Source organism: Mixophyes fleayi, chromosome 4 (genome assembly GCF_038048845.1).
Source record: "Mixophyes fleayi isolate aMixFle1 chromosome 4, aMixFle1.hap1, whole genome shotgun sequence".
NCBI classification, from domain to species: domain Eukaryota; kingdom Metazoa; phylum Chordata; class Amphibia; order Anura; family Limnodynastidae; genus Mixophyes; species Mixophyes fleayi.
In genome coordinates this window covers 164,270,071-164,289,945 of record NC_134405.1, presented here as the reverse complement: position 1 = coordinate 164,289,945, position 19,875 = coordinate 164,270,071, and the positions used below count along the sequence as shown (strand labels likewise).

The 19,875-nt window shown below is 37.8% G+C and overlaps 1 protein-coding gene across 4 annotated transcripts in view; it reads left to right on the top strand.

Moving 5' to 3' along the window:
* The window catches only part of RELN (reelin), a 447,264-nt gene that overhangs the window by 311,435 nt on the left and 115,954 nt on the right, over positions 1-19,875 (top strand). For all 4 annotated transcript variants that reach the window (XM_075208761.1, XM_075208759.1, XM_075208760.1 and 1 more), the window contains exons 20-24: positions 5,612-5,848; positions 8,612-8,804; positions 14,628-14,740; positions 17,215-17,352; positions 17,773-17,959. In XM_075208761.1, coding sequence (XP_075064862.1) covers positions 5,612-5,848; positions 8,612-8,804; positions 14,628-14,740; positions 17,215-17,352; positions 17,773-17,959 — 868 coding nt within the window. The remainder of the gene's footprint in view (positions 1-5,611; positions 5,849-8,611; positions 8,805-14,627; positions 14,741-17,214; positions 17,353-17,772; positions 17,960-19,875) is intronic.

The following is a 19,875-nucleotide window of genomic DNA, read 5'->3' as shown; positions in this document are numbered from 1 at the left end:
CAGAGTCTACCCATATGATTTGGGTCTGGTGGCCACATACCCTAAAAAGATTTTCACCACACCCAGATCATATGTGTAGACACTGGATTAATATTTCCTTACTCATTTCCATTCTAAAAGGGTGCTTCCACACTTATGGACCACCCTGTATAACGAATAAATATTTTCTACATTTCACAATTATATATCGGATAAAGAGTAGTAGGGAGTGGTGCGTGTGCACTAGTGTCTTGGTGTCATCCACCTAGTCAACATGGACAAAATGGACTAGACAAAAAATGGATACATGGCTATTCGCCACGATGGAGATTTGATGTCCCGTAAATGAATATATGTGGCGATATAGAGCATGGTTTGGTTGTAGAGTAAAGCTGGGATTTAGATGAGTCACAAGAAGAGACATAAACAAAAGGGCTGCTGCGAAATGTATCCACATTAAGTACCATGCAAATATACCTTTTATAGGATAGGTATACTAAGAAGGACAAGGAATTGGAAAGAGAGAAACAGTGGTAGAGTGAAGAAGTAGAATCAAAATTAAAATAGGATAGAGGGATAGGTTTTAAATAGACATGATTGTTCTAGTAGAAGCATATTCCTTCACCTTCACCTTGTGTATAGTTAAATACAATAGTACACAGAAGATTTATTGTAGAGCTTGACTTATTGTGTTTTAGGATTTATTGGGAGATGATGCCTGTTTAATCAGCTACTCTATTGCTCCCAACCCCTTTTTTCCCCTAGTATTACAAACCTGAGCACAGATCATTTTTAATATAGGTATATAGCAGAACAAGAATCAGATAGGTTGAGATGAGATCAAAATTGTTAACCAAGTGCGTGTATAGGTAAATGTTAGATTGATGTAAGGATCTGGAGAAGAAAAGACAAGCGAAGAAAAATAATGTGTATTAAGGGACTTATCTAAAACCCAGCTTTCCCCTACAACAACCGTACAGACCTTCTTCTCTATATCATCATAGAAAACAATCTACAAGACATCAAGATACCACACAGATGACGAATAGCGCCAGACAAAGAACTTAATCCATTTTACTGAGTGAACGTTTTACTATATAGTTATAATCTAGTTACCATATAGAAAGCAAAACCAGTACAAACAACCAAAAAATGATTCCACCAGCACTCAATTGCTTAATAATAGAAAAAGTTGTTTATTCATTTAAGGTCATCTTAAAAGCACATCTGAGTTATATAAATTGCAAAGTATAAATATGCCATCTCCCATTTACAGTGTATCTGATAGGTTGTTCTTGAATATTAAAACTAGAGATGTTCACTGACCACCGTGAACTGGTTTTGGTTTTGGATCTGAATTAGCTTCGTGTTTTGGTTTTGGCAAAACCGCCCTCGTGTATTTTGATTTTGGTTTTGGTTTTGGATGTGGATTTTTTAGAAAAATTGCTAAAAAATGCTAAAATCACATAATTTTGCTATTTTTTTGTTCTGTCATAATTATCAACCTCAGTAACACTAATTTCAAGTCATTTGCAGTCAGTTTTGACCACCTCACAAGTCACAATATTATTTTCATACACTTTTGGACAAATACTGCAGCGACCTGGCTGGATGGTAAGCGACAGAGCAATGACTCAAACACAAGGCAGTTCCTAGCACATCTAGGACACATTGGCACACAGCAGTGGCAGAAAAGAAGAGTGGTGCAAGATGGAATTGTCCTTGGATCATGAAACCAGTTATGGTTCATTTGATTTCTCCACCTGTTTCTTGTATAACTGAGGTAATTCTACAGCTATTACATGACAACGAGCGCTGACCCCCCAGGATACGTGCTTTTATCAGACCCACACCAATCCAGGATGCCAGACAATGCACTAAAAAGAGCCACTGTAATTCCCAGCAGAAAGCGAGTTCATCAGTGAGCTTCGAATCAGCCCCAATTCCCACAAAATTATAATCTAGTTAGGTACCTTTGATGTAAAGTGCCGATTACAAACACTTGATGAAACAGCAGCAAAGTGGAAGGTAATACATATAGACGTCTATTTAGACATCCATGCTTACATTACTGTGGCTTTACAAATGCTACAAATGGCTAGACAACTGTTGTCAGGATTTGGGTAAAATAATTCCACACATAAGAAGTTGATTTTTTTATTTTATGTCCAGGCATGACAATGGCCTTCTTCTTATCACATGCCAGAACTGTTTCCACCGGTGCAGGACTTACACAAACAACATCATCCTCATCAACATCCTCATTAGAGCCCTCGTCGGCTACACAAATATCCCCCACATCCTGTTGCAATTCCAAAGTGGCATCCTCACTTTGTGTATTACCGGCTACACTTGGGCTGTTCAGGCACACATCTGCAGAAATGTGTGTAGAATGGCATGTTGGCAATTTTATTTTTTTCTGCAGATAACTTTGCCTGGATTACAGGTCTTTTTTTCTTGACCAAGGTAAAAGGTGTTATTTACATTTTTGTTTCCCTGACTTAAAAACACTATACACTTTTACATAGGCTTTACCAGATGATGTAGAGGGATTGCTATCATCATGACTGGTGCCAGCAGCTGCTTGGTGCTCCTGCTCTTCTTTGTACTGCTGTGAATCCATTTTGAAAACACTGTACACTTTGACTGCAAATTCCAAAGAAAAGTCTGCCAGGACTAGTTTTTGTATTTCAGCAATGACAATTAGCAATGGAGCTCTCCTCTTTGTGTGTTACCTATATAACACAGTAGAATATGACTGCAGAATTACACCAAGCCTGCCAGCCCTAGTATTTGTATTTCAGCAATGAGAATTAGCAATGGAGCTCTCCTCTTTGTGTGTTACCTATATAACATAGTAGAATGTGACTGCAGAATTACACCAAGCCTGCCAGCCCTAAGATTTGTATTTCAGCAATGACAATTAGCAATGGAGCAATGGAGCTCTCCTGAATGTCACTGTAGACTTTGTTGAACACTGCTACCCCCTCCTCTTTCTATTCTATCTATGTTGCTGCCCAACTGCTCTGCAGACTGTGCTACCCGTTCTGTGTCCCTCTGTGAAATGGCGCTAGATTGCCGTGGAGGTTGGTACTTATAGATTTCAAAACTCCCGAGATCCGACGACGTAACAATGACGTTTTGCCTCATTTTCAATTCTGGCTCGGTACTCGGATATGCTAAGCTCGAGTGTGTTCGGTTCTCGGGGAACCAAGCCTGAGCATCTCTAATTAAAACATTAAGAGTAACCTTTTTAAATATATACATATTTAGAAATGGACAGCAAAACTCACCTAAAGGAAACCATAAAATATTGTGCCAGAAACTTCTCAGTGGTATTACCCAAGCATTGCTAAAACAAATATGTGTATTGATTCATCCATGTTTTCATTTATTGTTTACTTATGATTAAGGTAAATATATAATTATCAGTTTTCAATGATGACTAAAAGTGAATGATAATATTTGTATAACCAATCTTATTCCAAGACTATTGAGTTAAACTGGCCTCACACAGGCTGATCCAGCTGGTCATCCTGAGCAGGATTATCATTTAATTTGGCCACTCACTTAGTCCATTGCAGCCTGTTAGTAGGTCGGAATATGACTGCACAACATGTTGATAGTTCATACTTCCTGCTTGTTGTGAAGTGCTTTATTCTTCCTGTAAATAAAAACAAAGCTGCTATTATTAAAGAAACATCTGTATAAATGCTTATGTATTTTTAATTTTTTTTTTAAACTCTTTATTTAAAGAGGAAACAACAGAAAAAGATACAATCAACACCAATGACATGAAAGTATTAACATTCAAAATGTCTCCTCTATGTTTTATATTTTTATATGGGTGGGGAGGGGGAGAGAGAAAGAAAGAGTGAGGGGGGGTAGGAAGGCACAAATTATGTTAACAATATAGCTAATAAATAAATAAGCAAACAAACTCGGAACATTGCTAGAGAAAGCTAAACCACACACTTATATAGACTACCAAAAAGAAAACTGGTATACAAACATTTCTCACCAGCAGCACACCATATCCAGCCTGGGGGGTCCGGAGGCGGCCCAAGAGCTACATTCCGTCTGCAAGAGGGGGAGCCATATTGGATAGGCAGCTACGGCTTTCTAGTAAATACCACGGGGCCCACACCCTATCGAAATTATGTGATTTATCATTAAGGTAGCACGTTATACTCTCCATGCTTGCGACATGTCTTATGTAAGACCATAACTCCTGCATAGAGGGAGCCCTAGGGTCTTTCCAGTGCTTTGCTATTAAGGATTTAGCAGCTGCCAAGATATGGGATATAAGCTTATTTGAAGGCCCGCTCTCATCAGGTATAGGGCGAGAGAGAAGGAATGACCAGGGGTCCAAACTTATCTGTTGTTCTGACACAAAGTTTATGAGTGTGAGAACCATGTTCCAGAAAGGAACTATGCGAGGGCAGGTCCACCATATATGTAGCATCGTACTTCTCTGGCCACATTCCCACCAGCAGCTCGGAGTGGTTGTAGGAAACATTCGAGATAGCCTATCAGGAGTATAGTACCACCTATAGTACACTTTATAGGCTGTTTCCTTAATTAGTGTAGAGATCGAACTCTTGGCAATCCCCTCCCTGACCTCCTCCCAGCATCAGTCGTCCGGAGGAGGACCCAGGTCCCTCTCCCATTCCCGCTCATGTCGGCGTGGAGCATCGAAAGTGTAGTCTATGAGCCAGTTGTATATCTGGGAGATCATCCCTTTAGTGAGAGGTGAATGTAGACACATATATTCAAAGGAGGTCAGAGCCCGGAGAGCCTCCCGGGGGGGCAAAGACATAGCGAAGTGTCGGACCTGGAAGTACTCAAAAAAAAGCGGACGAAACGGTTCAAAACTATGGTGAAGCTCGTATTCCCGCCTTTATCCAATGTTTAAATTGCTGCGTGGAATTGCCAGGAGGAAAGTGTGGGTTGCCCCAGAGAGGAGTCAGAGGTGAGATAGGGGAGGACAATTTATATTTGACCCGACATGAGTCCCAAAGGGATAAGCAGAATTTAAGGGATTGAAGAGAGGAGGCCACTGGTGGCCTATCTGTATTGGAATGCTTATGTATTTTTGATTATATATTCATGTAAAAGAACTCTAACCTTATATGTTTTATTTCCCTGTGTATTAGTCTAATAAAACTATTAAGGAATGACAGTATGAAAGTAGTCTAGGTATAAGACTACATAGTTTAAATGATGGTGCTAGTAAGTCTGTTTTGTTTTCTCTTCCCGATAATCTTTTTGTCTTGTCTCAGAGCTCTCCTGTCAAACAGAGATTTGATTATCCTCTCACAATACAGTAGGTTGGGGGCATGGCCTAATGGCAAGGAATATGTGTGACAATATTGGGATGTGGTGTGATATTAACGAGGCTTTGGCCAGACCTTGAATGGTCGAGGAAGTCACAGAGAGACAGCAAAGAAGAGTCGCATACAACTCTCCAATTTTATTCACAGCCTGCAGAGAGGGATAGCATACATCTATTTCTAGCATATACCTCAGGCATACCTAGGCACAGACACTTTTTGGATCTAGAGTCCTTTTAATAATTGTGGGTAACATGCAGTGGTTTAATATTGTCTTAATATATTGTTTTGTGTTTCAGAATAATATCAGTGGAGCTACCGGAGGAAGCCAAGCACTTTGGAATTCAGTTTAGATGGTGGCAGCCATACCATTCTGGACAGGGGGAAGATGTGTGGGCCATTGATGAGATTATCATGACATCTGTGCTCTTCAACAGCATCAGCCTCGACTTCACCAATCTAGTGGATGTCACTCAGTCTCTTGGTTTTTACTTGGGGAATGTCCAGCCATATTGTGGACATGACTGGACTCTGTGGTAAGATTTTTATTTCAGATGCTGTAGTGACTTAGCTTATTCTTGTTATATGGAGTTCTGCTGCTTTCACCAACTACCGGGTAGATACTCTTCACAAAATACATTAAAGTGCAAGGTGCAGACTCTTACAGTATATGTCTTTTCAGTCAACCATACATCCACAGCCACCAGCTTAATAGCATAAATACAAAACGCTATTCAAAGCCATATGCCTAACTTGTAGACAGCAGTTACCCTTGTGAGGCCATTAGAACTGTTAAAAGCAAACAATTGCATAAATGAGACAGTGTTTGAAACCATATTTATTGTTCCTGAGCTAATAAAGCAACAACCCTCATGCTTTAGAACACTCTATGAAAATGCTTGGCAGTCTCAGTTCCCCATTATTTTGGCTAATTTGACTCAGTGATTTTGAGAGAGATATGGTTGTTGCGGCATGTTTGGCAAGTTACATGTCTGATTGAAAGACATAATCAGCTACTGGCATGGCAAACTCCTCAACCATGATGTGTATTTATTGGATTGACATGGAAGGGAAAACAGATAAACAGCCCTGATTTTCAAAATAATCTGTTTTTAAAGCAATGCCTCCCAGTGTATGCAGTTTTTATAAAGATTTTGTTCCAAGCACTGATTTGTCTTTTCACTGATCCTAAAGGTTACTATGTTCTTTTCATGTGGATGACATTTGGTTAGTAGGGTGTATAATATATATATATCCATCGTCACCAACTGGCTTATAATAAGTAGACATCTAGTTAGTGTGCCATGACTATAAAAATGTAAACTCTAGAACAAGCTCTTTATAATAAAAACATATGGAGATGCGTGTTCCAAACTTCTCATTACTGCTATGAATTATGGGTTAGTTAGTCATAAACTTTTATATAATAAACATTCAAGGCCATTCACATATTTAATTGTCATGCAACTTGACTTTAGGGAGCACAATCAGAGCTACTGCAGCACACCTTAGGAAACCAAAATAATAGTCATATCCCCATGGGCATCTAGAGCAGCAGCAGAGAAGTTTTATCGCCCAGCATATTACGGCAATCTGATTCCACTTTGTGATCATCATTCTATCTGAAGGGGGTCGGCTGTGCATGCTGCACAGAATATGCTCTAGCAGTGATAATGAGGCTATGGAAGCAGCATTATCCACTTTAACAAGGACAGGGGAAGTTCTCACAGCTCATTAAAGTGAATCAACATGGCTCATCTCACACTGCTTGCATTTCCTTAATCAAAGAATCAAAATCATAAACCTCTTCATGTTAATGTGCTTTTTTTCATTATCTTACTTTCTTTGTATGTTTTCCTTTTAAAAGGAGATTTGCTTAACCCCAGTGATTTTCAAATAAACGTAAAACCACATCTATATGTATATGATTCTTTCCATTATATAGTGTTCGCCTTTCCTCAGCGTCTTTGGAAGGTTGAAATAATATCCATGTTTGACCTTGCTATACTCTCGGGATTGTTCCAAGGTCACTCTAGGTCTCTAGCAAATTGCTAGTAGCTTTATTCTTATATACTCTCTTCAACTGAATGTCCATTGGCTTCTCATTTCTTTACCCCTAGCTTTTAGGTAGATAATAGATTTATGTGCATGAAAAAAAAACCTCACTAGGGAACCTCGTCAATTGCTTTTTCATTAGAATAACAAACACAGCTGTTCTATAAATCACTGTGCATCGTGTCATCTTTAAGTGCATCATTGTCACTGCAATTGGAATGATTATCAACTGTTCTTGAAACAGGCGTTACTTCCAAACTGTAAGATGGTGCTTGTTTAAAAAAGACATAGAGGTTATATTATGATTCACTTAGGTATTAATAAATTTGAATTTTCAAAGTTATAGAGACACTGGATAGCAACTTCCCTTACAAGCTTCAATGTTGAATAAGCCTGGCCTTGTTCTAATTTGAAAAGGCAAGAGTTATGTTTGAATACTAAAAATAGATTTCACGTGGCCTACTGCAAATTTAGGACAAATCCCTATATTAATTTTAAACTTTCAAATTGTCTCCTAAATCTCTGCTTGGTCTAGCCACATTTATATATTAAATTAATATTGACAGTGAGGGGACATCAATATTGTCTTAATGTCTGTCACTTTTGTGTGTTTAAATGTTATTGTTACATAATTAATTGTGTGCATATACATATTAGCTGCATCAAATAAGTTTGAATGGTGCAAAAGCTATTCCACTGAAACTTTGGGATGATTGCTGCTTGTCAGCTCATTATGAGCACCTATACATAAAGCAGTCCTATTGGGGAGAAAGAGGCTATATAGCCACCTACTACCGATTGAACTCACTCCTCTTGAATCTCATTGAAGTATCTTGTCCCACACAAATTTTATGTTTGCATCTAGGCGCCTTTCAAGGCGCCATATAATTGCATGTCATTCCTACCAACAGGGGCTTTTGCTCACCCATAGGTATGTTTTATCACAAAACGGCACATTACATATACCTAATGTTTTCATTAATTTATTATATGTCATTTTATGTAGAGCACATCACATCGTCCAGCAGTCAATTTGATGTGGCCAGATAAACTGAAAGATGTAACTTTATAGTTAACACTGAATAAATGCAATATTAAAGTAGCAACCTATGCAGGGAACAGTCAAATTGGAAACTTTGCAATGCAATAATATCAGCGTCCAATTTAAGTAGTGTCTGATAAAGTTGTGTTTTGTTGATAGCGTTGTTTTCACAAATGGAGTTTAATTTTATTCTTGTTAACAGTTTTACCGGAGACTCAAAACAAGCCACCAGCACACGTTATGTGGAGACCCAGTCTATGCAGATTGGAGCATCTTATATGATACAGTTTAATTTAGTCATGGGATGTGGTGAGCGGTTCACTCCACACATGGACAATCAAGTGAAGTTGGAGTACTCAACTAACCATGGTCTCACATGGCACCTAGTGCAAGAGGTAAGACCCAATAAGAGAGAACTAGCTAAGAGAATTTAAACTGTACTTAAAATATACAACAGGATCTTGTAAAGTTCTAGCTAAAATACCCCAAACATTTACTTTAGATAACTGAGATATTTTTTATGTAATTTTACATCTTGCTGTAAATAATTTTATTGATTTTACAGTAATATAATGTATTATTTTATTCTTTATTGTACACTTTCAAATTTTATTCTATGATGTACAAGTTTAAGTATACTTTTATAATCGCAGTCAATTTTAGACAAAGTGAGGCCCAGGGAGCAGTATAAGGGTGAGCTGACCTACTGGACAAACATCAAGCTTTGAACATTCAAGGAGGCACAAAATGAGTATGGTCAGAAGTTGTGAGGGTGGTTTTACACAGCCAATTACATTTATGGGGAAAAAAGACAGAAGTATGTGCAATGTGTAATCTTTGTGAACAATAACAGTCAGGACTATGTGCTTGGGGAAAAGGCAGTGCCCTCAATGTAGTGTCCCCTGCTGGTGGAGCCTCCAGGTTCTGCAGCCCTGCCATTTGCTGGAACATGAGGAGCCAACAATAGAGAAGCCCTGATGCAGGCCAGTGGGCTGTCAAGGGTAGGCCTCCAGGATGGAGCAGCAGATGGTAAGGCATGCCAAGTCCAGATATAAAAGATAGGTGACAGGTAACAGACAAACAAGGTCAGGATCAGAAGTTGATGTTAAGGAGCAGAGAGCAGCATAGATATGTCCAAGCCAGGGTCAGTATGCAGGAACCAAGAATATAGGCAGACTGTTGTGAAGCTGGAACATAGAGATGTCAAAGCATTACTGTTAAGCCTGGGTTTATAGAGGTCAGGGATTGCAATAATTAGTGTCACCTGCCTGTGGAGAGAAACACGCAGCTGCACCAAGCATACCAGAAGAGAATACTAAGCACACAGAAAATCTCCCACACAAAAACACAGACTAAAGATTTTCTGCACAGAGAGGGCTACTTGACTTACAAATATAGGTCCTGACCAGAGTCGCATCTTATGACCAATACAAAATGCATAGAAATCCCTCATAACCAGTATACAATGCTGATGTCCAATGTATACTGACGATCTCCCCTGTGACGTGCAGCATGACTCTGGGATGAAATGCACAAAGAACATGCAATATTTTTTTTAGTTTAGTTATCCTTTATGTAGTTTTCACAGTTTGAGCCAAAAAACATTATCCTCATTTAAGTGTGGACATTTAAATCTAAGTATCTAATAAGAAAATGTGCAGAAAATGTCTGAAAGATTTACAGTTGTGAGAAGTATAGTAGATAACATGCAGGCCTAAATATAGCATGATCACAATCACAAGTTAGATTGGACCTATGCTTACATTGAGTTGCTTTTACCCAGGCTATGTAATAGTAAGTTTTGTATTGGTGTTACAACTGATAATATGCATTGCTGTTTTGGTTGCAGAATATTACATATAAGCACTATAATGACAGCTATACAAACTGCAAGCATGGTATAAACTAAAGGTATAAAAATGTTAGTTATGTTACTTATACAGGGAGCACATGGTCAAGGGTTTCATCAAGGAAACATTTTATTTAAAACAGAGTGCAACACTGCTTGAATAGACTTCCTACAGATACCCTAAATTTGCATTTTAGTATTGCGTTGACTCTGTACAACAAAAATTGTAATCCATTTAAACATATCAAGGTATGTAAATGTGTGTATTAAATCATTGTATGATTCATTCAGTGAACTTACTGACAGACCTCTGATTATCTTGTAAAAACAGTTGCAGTGAAGCTTTTTAGTGGTAGGTTCTCTTGATAGAGCAAAGAAATACAGTGTGTTTGCTCCCATTGTGCCTGTGTTATCTCAAATTGGTCCTGATGACTGAGTGCTGAGCAGAAAGCCTGCCACTTAATTACTTTAGCCACACCACCAGGTGTTTTCTCGATAAAAGGATAATAATGAACGTAAATTACATTTTGAGAACAATTTGATCAGCAAACAAAAAATTTCAACAAGAAAGGTTTTGATGTTGCTTACATCTTAATAATGGTTCGCACACATTAACTGACATATAATTATTGAAAATATTTGGATGGCAGCATTAAGAGCTAAGAGCTGTGTTTATTCTCTTTGTGGCAAGCTCTGCCCTTGAAATATGGTCCCTTGTGAATCCTAGTGGTAAGAAATGATGCATATGATTTGACATGATCAGAAGAAAAACTGTGCTGAATTGTTCACAGCCTCCTCATATACAGAATATGTAACTAGTGCCAGGAGCTTGTATAATAGGTAATAAAAATGCAGGTGTGTATTGGTTATAATTATTCACCATAGAAATGAATAACATACACCAGATTAAAAAACACATTTTAGAGAATTATTCCATGAAAACACATGATACACTTCAGGGGCCACATGGACAACCTGTAACCTTCAAAAGAGTAGCTCATTACCCTTAATCTCAGTAATAAGTTAAACAATACATTTAATAGATGGGAGAGACACCTATCTGTAATATATCAGCAATCATTTTAAACAAATGTTAAAGCAGTAACATACAAACCTGACAATAAAGCAGGTGCTGGTGCGGGATGGGAAGGTTTGGAGGGCTTCCTAGTGCTGCCCGTTGCCGATCATTGCCATAGAGTGTAGGGAACAAAATGCTCAATACAGCCATATCTAATGTAACTGCATGCTGAGGTCAAGCACACACACATTTGTCCAATACAAGTTCAGGGCATCTCTTAGCCCTTCCACTTGCACCAGCTACAGGGCAGGTGTAATTTCAGACTGATAGTGATGACTGACACATATGCATGAGATGCAGAACATGTGTTTGTAAGTAAGAGAAACTAAAAAAATGCATTTTATGTACAGTATACATTAAGAACATCCTGATTTATGTATTTCATGTAAAAAATGTTTTTTTTACATATATTTTTATGAATGATTGTAGTATTATTAGTAAATTAATTTTATAAAGTTTGGTTTTTCTTGTATGCATTCTTTTGGGACTTTATATTGCACATATGCATATGTATATCCTGCAGTCTGCCTTGCCTGTCTGCATAGGGCAAGTACCCTATAGCCACAGCGTACTTATACGCAGATTCAAATGAAATGTTTCTGGATATCTGCTTGTATTTAAATATTACCATATGTATGTGCAAGTTACATCCGATTTTTTTTAAATCCAAATTTCGTTTGAAGATTATTCAGTCTCTATATGTTTCTATATTTAACATAGTGTGACAAATAAAGATACAAAAACATTAACAATTTTGTTTTTATTAAATATAGTTTCGTGTGTGCCAACAAACTGGTTAATATCAAGTTAAAGGGCAAGTAGAGCCAGTATTTGACATATTCAGCTGAATGATAAGCATGAAGTTTTAATATTAAATAAGTCCACTATGCTCAATTTAACTACTCTGCAGTAGGTTTCCATACTAAGGAGAGAGGTGCTTCACTAATTAAACAGGCAATCAGTGACTGACAGCTTTGCAGACTTGTTGTGCAGAAATGCACATTGTCACTTTTTTTGATTGATACATTGGAATACAACAGTGATTTCAGAGTAACTGAAATAACTGCAGAATCAGTCAGTTCTTTGTATGAGATCCTATCATGACACTTTCAAACAGATGGGGAGGGGTTTCCGCTGTCTGTAATTGGAGTGTTACTTCACTAATGAGCAGAGCTGCAGTGGAAAGTAAAGTTAAAACTGAACAATGTATTATACTGTAATTTTCTCATGAACATTTTATTTTTGGGGTTTTGTGGTCCTTTTCTTCATGGAAATATCTCTATATATTCTGTTTGCATATTGACATTAAATTTTATTTTTTTAAGTAAGATCAAAGAAAGACACAACTACTCCTTGCAAGTAATATATGCACAAGAGAACAGAAGAATGGAAACATGATTAAAACATGAAAGTTCATTAAGGATTTCAGTTTCTGATGGTATTTTTAATTACACAACTAATTAGAAAAAAATTATTTTCTATAGTTGGAGTAATAGATGATTAACACAAATAGCCATAAAGAAATAAAACATGCTTAGTATAAACATTGGCCCTTCCTGATACTGTGGTTCACAGTGGTCATTGATAGTGTATCTTTTGGTTCCTGGGCCCTGCTGCAGCCTACAATCTGGGACACAATATCTTGCAACATGAAACCCTCCTATCTTCACACATACAGGCAGTGTCAGACTGGGACATGAAGGGCCCACAGGGGGGATACAATGGTCCCACCACAAGAGGGGGTGGGGTAAGTCACGAAGGACAGATAGAACCATTGTGTAGTATATAAACAATGCAGTATGTATAGATTGGGCAGAACAGTCATCAAAAATTGGGATTGTTCCACTAGAATCAGAACATTTGACAGACTATCCTGCTCTCTCCTACCTGTTCTTGTCACTTTCACCACCTATGGCTGCTGGTTAATTTAGTTGCAGCTTGTCTGGATCCTGGAATGTTGGGGTCCTCTTTGGAAGAAAAAATGGGTACATTTAGACAATTCCAACCAGCCCCGGCGTTAAATCAATAGGACCCATGATTAATACCTAGGCTTTTCTCCAGCCCCAACAGTAAAATAGTATTCCCATTTAATAAATAGGGGCCTGATTTATTAAGGATCTTAACTTAAGAAACTTCTTATTTAAGTCTCCTGGACAAAACCATGTTACAATGCAAGGGGTGCAAATTAGTATTCTGTTTTGCACATAAGTTAAATACTGACTGTTTTTTCATGTAGCACACAAATGCGTGATAGCTTATTTGTACACTGAAATTTAAAGTTGATATTTGACTACTTAAATAAGATAAAGCAGTGGAGAGGCTGCAATAACTGTCCCATTCCAGCTTTGCAGGAGAGTGCACAGCCTGTTTCATCCCCACAAAAAGACTTGTATTCTCCGACGTCTGTGAAGTCCCAGAGATTGAGTTTTGCATTCCATTTGCACTTTATCAGGAAAGCACATTTCTAGGTGCAATTAAACCAATGTAATAAAAGCCTTCAAACACATAAACATGATACTTGTTATGAAAATAATCCAATTGTATTCTCGCACTCATGATTAATCTTAGATGTAAATAAGGATAAACCAAGCAGGAGTAGGAGAAAAGCAATGTTTACATTTGGGGGAGGAGCACAGCATCACTGGGCCTCCTAGCGAATTGGGAGAGGCCCAAAGAATTGCATGGCACCCTCACCTCTGGGACCCATAGCACCCTCACTCCCTGGCGGATTTCTGCCACTGTTTAGATGAATGGGTGTTTCTAAAGTGATAGAAGGCTGAATTAGATAGATATTGATTTTATAGTGGTGTTTCCAAAGACCATGAAAAAGACATACACTTTAAAATGCTACGCAGGCTAGTAAGTGCACTTGTACACCTTGCATGTCTACAGATTTTGCAATCTGTAAACCACCCTTTTTTACAATTATACATTCTGTTACATTGCAACAGAAAATCAGCAGAATATGTTTGAAAGACTTTACATTACAAAGAAGAAAACAATTCATATTGATCATAAACATCTCTTACTTTAATAATATATATTTCTTGCCATAGCACACTCTGTTCTTAAAGTAACCATTTCTATTAACATATAACATTAAAAATATCTTTTGGTTCCCACACTTTCTGCTCCTTTTACTGTTCAGTCAATTTTTGGAACATAAATATCCTTATCCGCGAGGTTTCCTTTCCTTGGTTATTATTAATATTGCTTACTAATATATTTGCCATTTTGTTTATCAAACCATCTTAACATGTGTATTATAATGTTAAACATTTTGCTTTTTAGGAATGTCTGCCAAGTATGCCTAGCTGCCAGGAATTCACCTCTGCAAGCATCTATCACTCAAGTGAGTTCACTCACTGGCGAAGGATCACATTGCCTCTGCCACAGAAGACCTGGTAAGACAGTGGCCATAAACAATATTTACCAAGTTGAATGATTTCTGCTACTTGAACTTGACATCTGTTTTCACTATACTTCCATCAGCTCATCTCCTACTGTCTCAGTTTAGGCTTCCTCTCCCAATTCATTTTGTCTCCATATTCTTACAATGTACCTTGTTTTACTCTTAGTCCTCTCTTAATTCAATTCAACACACTTATATTTAATTTACTTCTCATTCCCTGTTTTAAAAAACTTTATTTACTACATTTGTGCAAACACTTTTGGTTCTCCAATTCTCCTATTTCCCGCTCCATCAATCAATTCCCTCTGGTCTCTTTTCCACTAAGTTATTTCTATCAAACCACCTCCCTAAATTCATTTTGTGAGATTCCTAATCTCTTGATAATCTTTCTCTGCTCCCCATCAATTCTTTTCACTTCAATACTGCTCCTTACACCAAATGAATGCAACCCTTTGCTAAAAGGCTAAATTCAGTACTTTGTAATGATCAGGCCAGTAGTTATGGTATTGCTTTCTATTTAGAGCAGTTCATGACTATATAAACATATTTAAATAATAGTTCCACCTTGAATTAAAACAGATATGATAAAGCTAATATGTTCCCAAGAAATGTATGTGCCTGGTCTTATCCTTATGGCCCTAGGAATAATGGAAGTCACTTGTTTGAACATGGAATAATCTTTGAACACCAAAGAATGTATAGAATCCAAAGCTGCCAGATACTTTGTATATTTCGTGTTCAATAATACACTATGTAATCACTAAAAAACATATTTAATTCGAAAAAAATTTAATCCACATTTCAAGCACTCTTGAAGACAATAGATTAGCTAATTTGCGATCAGCAAAGTGAAAGATAGTAAATTATAAAGGCAATCACTTGGAGGTGTAAACATTCCCAGGTAAAGGTGATTGGGTAGAGGTAACTGAAAGATTTCTGATGACAGATGGTGGTGCCACCTGCTTTAACTTCATTTTGTAGGTGGTGTTTCTAAAATGATGTTCAAGATTTACCAAGATGAAAACATCAATGAACATTTAATATGCATTCTTAAACAACATATTTGTGTCTAGAGGTGTGTTACACTGAGTAATACAACATTTCAGTCCATATCATAGGTTAGTGTGTAACACAATATGTGACTATTCGGATATACTTTTCTGTTGTATAAGTACTAACATTGACATTATCTTTACAGTTTCTTAAACAAAAGCTACAAAGTTATTGTCTTAGCCAGTGGTCAAAGCAGGGGTGTATACGGTGGTATGCCATACCGTCACTTCTCTTACTACCTTCATTGTAAATCTATCAAATTCCATTCACTTTAAGTCATATTACATTTTTTATACCGCCACTTCTAAATTTCCATACCACCATTTCGAATTGTCCACTTCAAGCACTGCTCTTAACATTATCAAAACATACATGTAATAGAAGCATGTACAGCAAATGCCTAAATCATTGTTTACAGTGTAAATTTTTCCTTTGTAATTCTACAACTAACTACAACTAACTTCAGGTTTTTACAATGATAAACTTGTTGAAAAAACACACCAGGGAATGGGTTGTTATTGTACATAACACTGTAGCAGTTGTACATCTGACTTCCCAGCCTGTATGTTTTTAACCTAAGGGAGGTTCCAGGTACTTCTCCCTCTCTTAAAATGTCCTACTTTCCTTTGCAGAATATTTTTTGTAGAGCTGATTAAGCTGACAGTATCCCTTAATAGTTCTCAGTATTTGAAATATTAGTATAAACATATCTGTGTACCAGTGTAGATGTTCAATTAGAGGTTGACACATGTCACATATCAATGTAAAACAAGTTTACATCTTACTGTTTCATAAACACTGAAAAAAAAAAACCTCTGATACCCGCAATAATAACCATCAGTAACATTAAGCTATATCCAGAACAGTTGTCGCGTAAGATCCATTTTGTGTTTTCAAACATATACTTTTGATGCACACACCTTTCTTTTTTTGGGTAGACATGGTTAGCATTGAGACAGTGCTACATTCAGGTATTTATTTAGTGAGAACCACACATGTTGTTGAACAGTTTTGTATGATCTCTAATGGCTGCATTGTAAATTAATTCACTTTCATAAGAACTTTACAAGACAACCTAGGGATGATGTACAACAGCTGTCACCTCTCCAGTTCACAAGCAAATCATCACCTACTTGGAAACTAATTAAGTTAATATAATTATAGAATCCTGGATATTTGTGTGCTGTTATCTCTTGTTTGTATAAAGAAAATGTGCATTCTAAGCAAAATAATAAATAATTACATATCATAAATTAATTCTTATAGTTAAATTATAAAAAAAAGTGTTAATAAAATCAAGTTTAAAAAAAGGATAATATTTGTCATATAATGCCTTCTACCTAAATATGCTGTACCATTTATTTTCTTATTAATAGAGTACGGTATTTTGACTTTCTATTGTTATGCTTGAAGGTCTAGTGCAACTCGTTTCCGCTGGAGCCAGCGTTATTACACAGCAGAAGATGAGTGGGCTTTGGACAATATTTACATTGGACAACAATGCCTTAATATGTGCAGTGGACATGGCTGGTGTGACCATGGAACATGCAGGTAAGCATGGTTGTGATATTTCCCGGTTAAGCTGCCTATACATCTAGCATTTTGAATGACTAGTCTTGTCATGCTACGCTTGTGGGTCCAAAATACCTGTCAATCCCAGGTAAAATATTGTTGGCCAATTACTACCATGTGCCAATGTGGCATGGGCAGCTATAACATCCTGTTTTTTACAGATCTTCCACCTATCAACTCACTTTTCCAATAAGTTACACCTGCGTCTATTTAGTTTTCTGGCTTATCTGCAATCAATTATTAAAATGATTTTGAAATTCAGTAGTGTATTTTTAATGTTAAATGTTTGTGTGTAAATTACATATACAATTTGATTATTCAATTGCAATATTAAAGGACATATTCCCAATTACACAGAATAGAACAGCATACTAGGTTTATTTTATTATGTGCTTGTAGGTGTGATTCTGGATACCAAAGTTCTCAGTGTCTCCCTGAGAATTCACTTCCATCTACTGTGATGTCTGACTTTGAAGGGCTGAACGGCTGGGAAACAGACTGGCAGGAGGTTATTGGAGGAGAAATTGTAAAACCCGAGCAAGGTTGTGGTATCATTTCTTCAGGCTCATCTCTATACTTTTCCAAGGTATGATTTTTGTGACCACAATAAAAGCAACATGATTAGAAAATAGAGATTGCCACGTTGTAGAATATAGTTTATGTACTTTGCCTAATTTAATATAATATTTGTAAATTTGGCAAATTGTCACATAGTTGTATTAGAATTAAAAAATGTTACTAAATCACAAATACAAGTGTTTTAAAACGGAAATTCCAAAATAATTCAAATATAAAATGTATTGCTATATAAATTATGGATGATGTATAGCTGTAAGCTATTTGCTCTTACTTTATATAAAATGAAGTCACGTGTAAGTATTTCTAGCAATCAATGGGATTCTGTTTATATGTAAGTCACAATCAAATAATATTGTAGTCCCTCAGGTAATGGCAGCTGCCTGGTCTTCCAGTAATATCAGAACTCTCTCTGTCCTTCCCCCTGGATTGGGTATCATGATAATCATTGCAAGTTGTCCTGATTTACCATTGGGAGTTATCAGATTAACTTTTCAGTGTTCTGAGTGAGAATATAGTAATAATAGGGTACTATGTTTCTAAACTGCTATGTCTTTAGCTACTTTGGAAGGTGAACACGTCATTGAATGAAGCTGCTGAAAATATCACAGTTGCCTCATGGGATTCCAGCCAACTTTCATGTATCACATGCTAACGCTTTTACCCCCTGAGAAAGCTGGCTTGCTCGTTGAAACATAACATTACACAGTCATGATATTGAATACTGTATTTAGTTCCTAGAGGTAATTCAGCTAAAGATATGTAGTCTCCCCAGTATCAGACTGGGGCATGAAGGACCCACAGAGGGACAGCAATGCTAGGGGCCCACCAGAGGGGTTGTGGCCAGCCATCATGGAGGCGAGACCAGACACTAGAGGGGGAGTGGTCAGACCACGAAGGACAGCTAGCACCATAGTGTAGTATATAAAGAATGCAGTGTGTATATAAAGAGTACACAGTCTTGACCTGCCCCTTAGATTGGGCAGAACAGTCACCAAAAATTGGGATTGTCCCACTAGACCCACTCTGCCATTCTGCTTTGGCCCCCCCTTATCACACTCTGCCATGCTGCTTTGACCCCCCTTCATCACACTCTGCCATGCTGCTTTGACCCCCTTCATCACATTCTGCCATGCTGGTTTGATCCCCCTTCATCACACTCTGCCATGCTGCTTTGGCCCCCCTTCATCAAACTCTGCCATGCTGCTTTGGCCCCCCTTCATCACACTCTGCCATGCTGCTTTGGCCCCCCTTCATCACACTCTGCCATGCTGCTTTGACACCCTTCATCACATTCTGCCATGCTGGTTTGATCCCCCTGCATCACACTCTGCCATGCTGCTTTGGCCCCCCTTTATCACACTCTGCCATGCTGCTTTGGCCCCCCTTCATCACACTCTGTCATGCTGCTTTTGCCCCCCTTCACACTCTACCCTGCTGCTTTGCCCCCCCCCCCTTCACACTCTGCCATGCTGCTTTGGCCCCCCTTCACACTCTGCAATGCTGCTTTGGCCCCCCTTCACACTATGTCATGCTGCTTTGGCCCCCCTTCACTCTCTGCCATGCTGTCTGTGCTCCCCCTTCACTCTCTGCCATGCTGTCTGTGCTCCCCCTTCACTCTCTGCCATGCTGTCTGTGCTCCCCCTTTACTCTCTGCCATGCTGTCTGTGCTCCCCCTTCACTCTCTGCCGTGCTGTCTGTGCTCCCCCTTCACTCTGGAGTTAGAAATGCATCCTCTTTATATACATTAACCTTTTCCATATACAAGTTTCTTCTTGCTCTTGAACTTGTACTTGAAGCAATGGAAGTGTATAATAACCTAAACTATTTGCTTGTTTCGGAATAGTAAGAATGATTACACAGCATAAAAAAACATTAATAAGAACAATTTAACTAACTCAAATATAGTTACTTAAAGTGTTTACT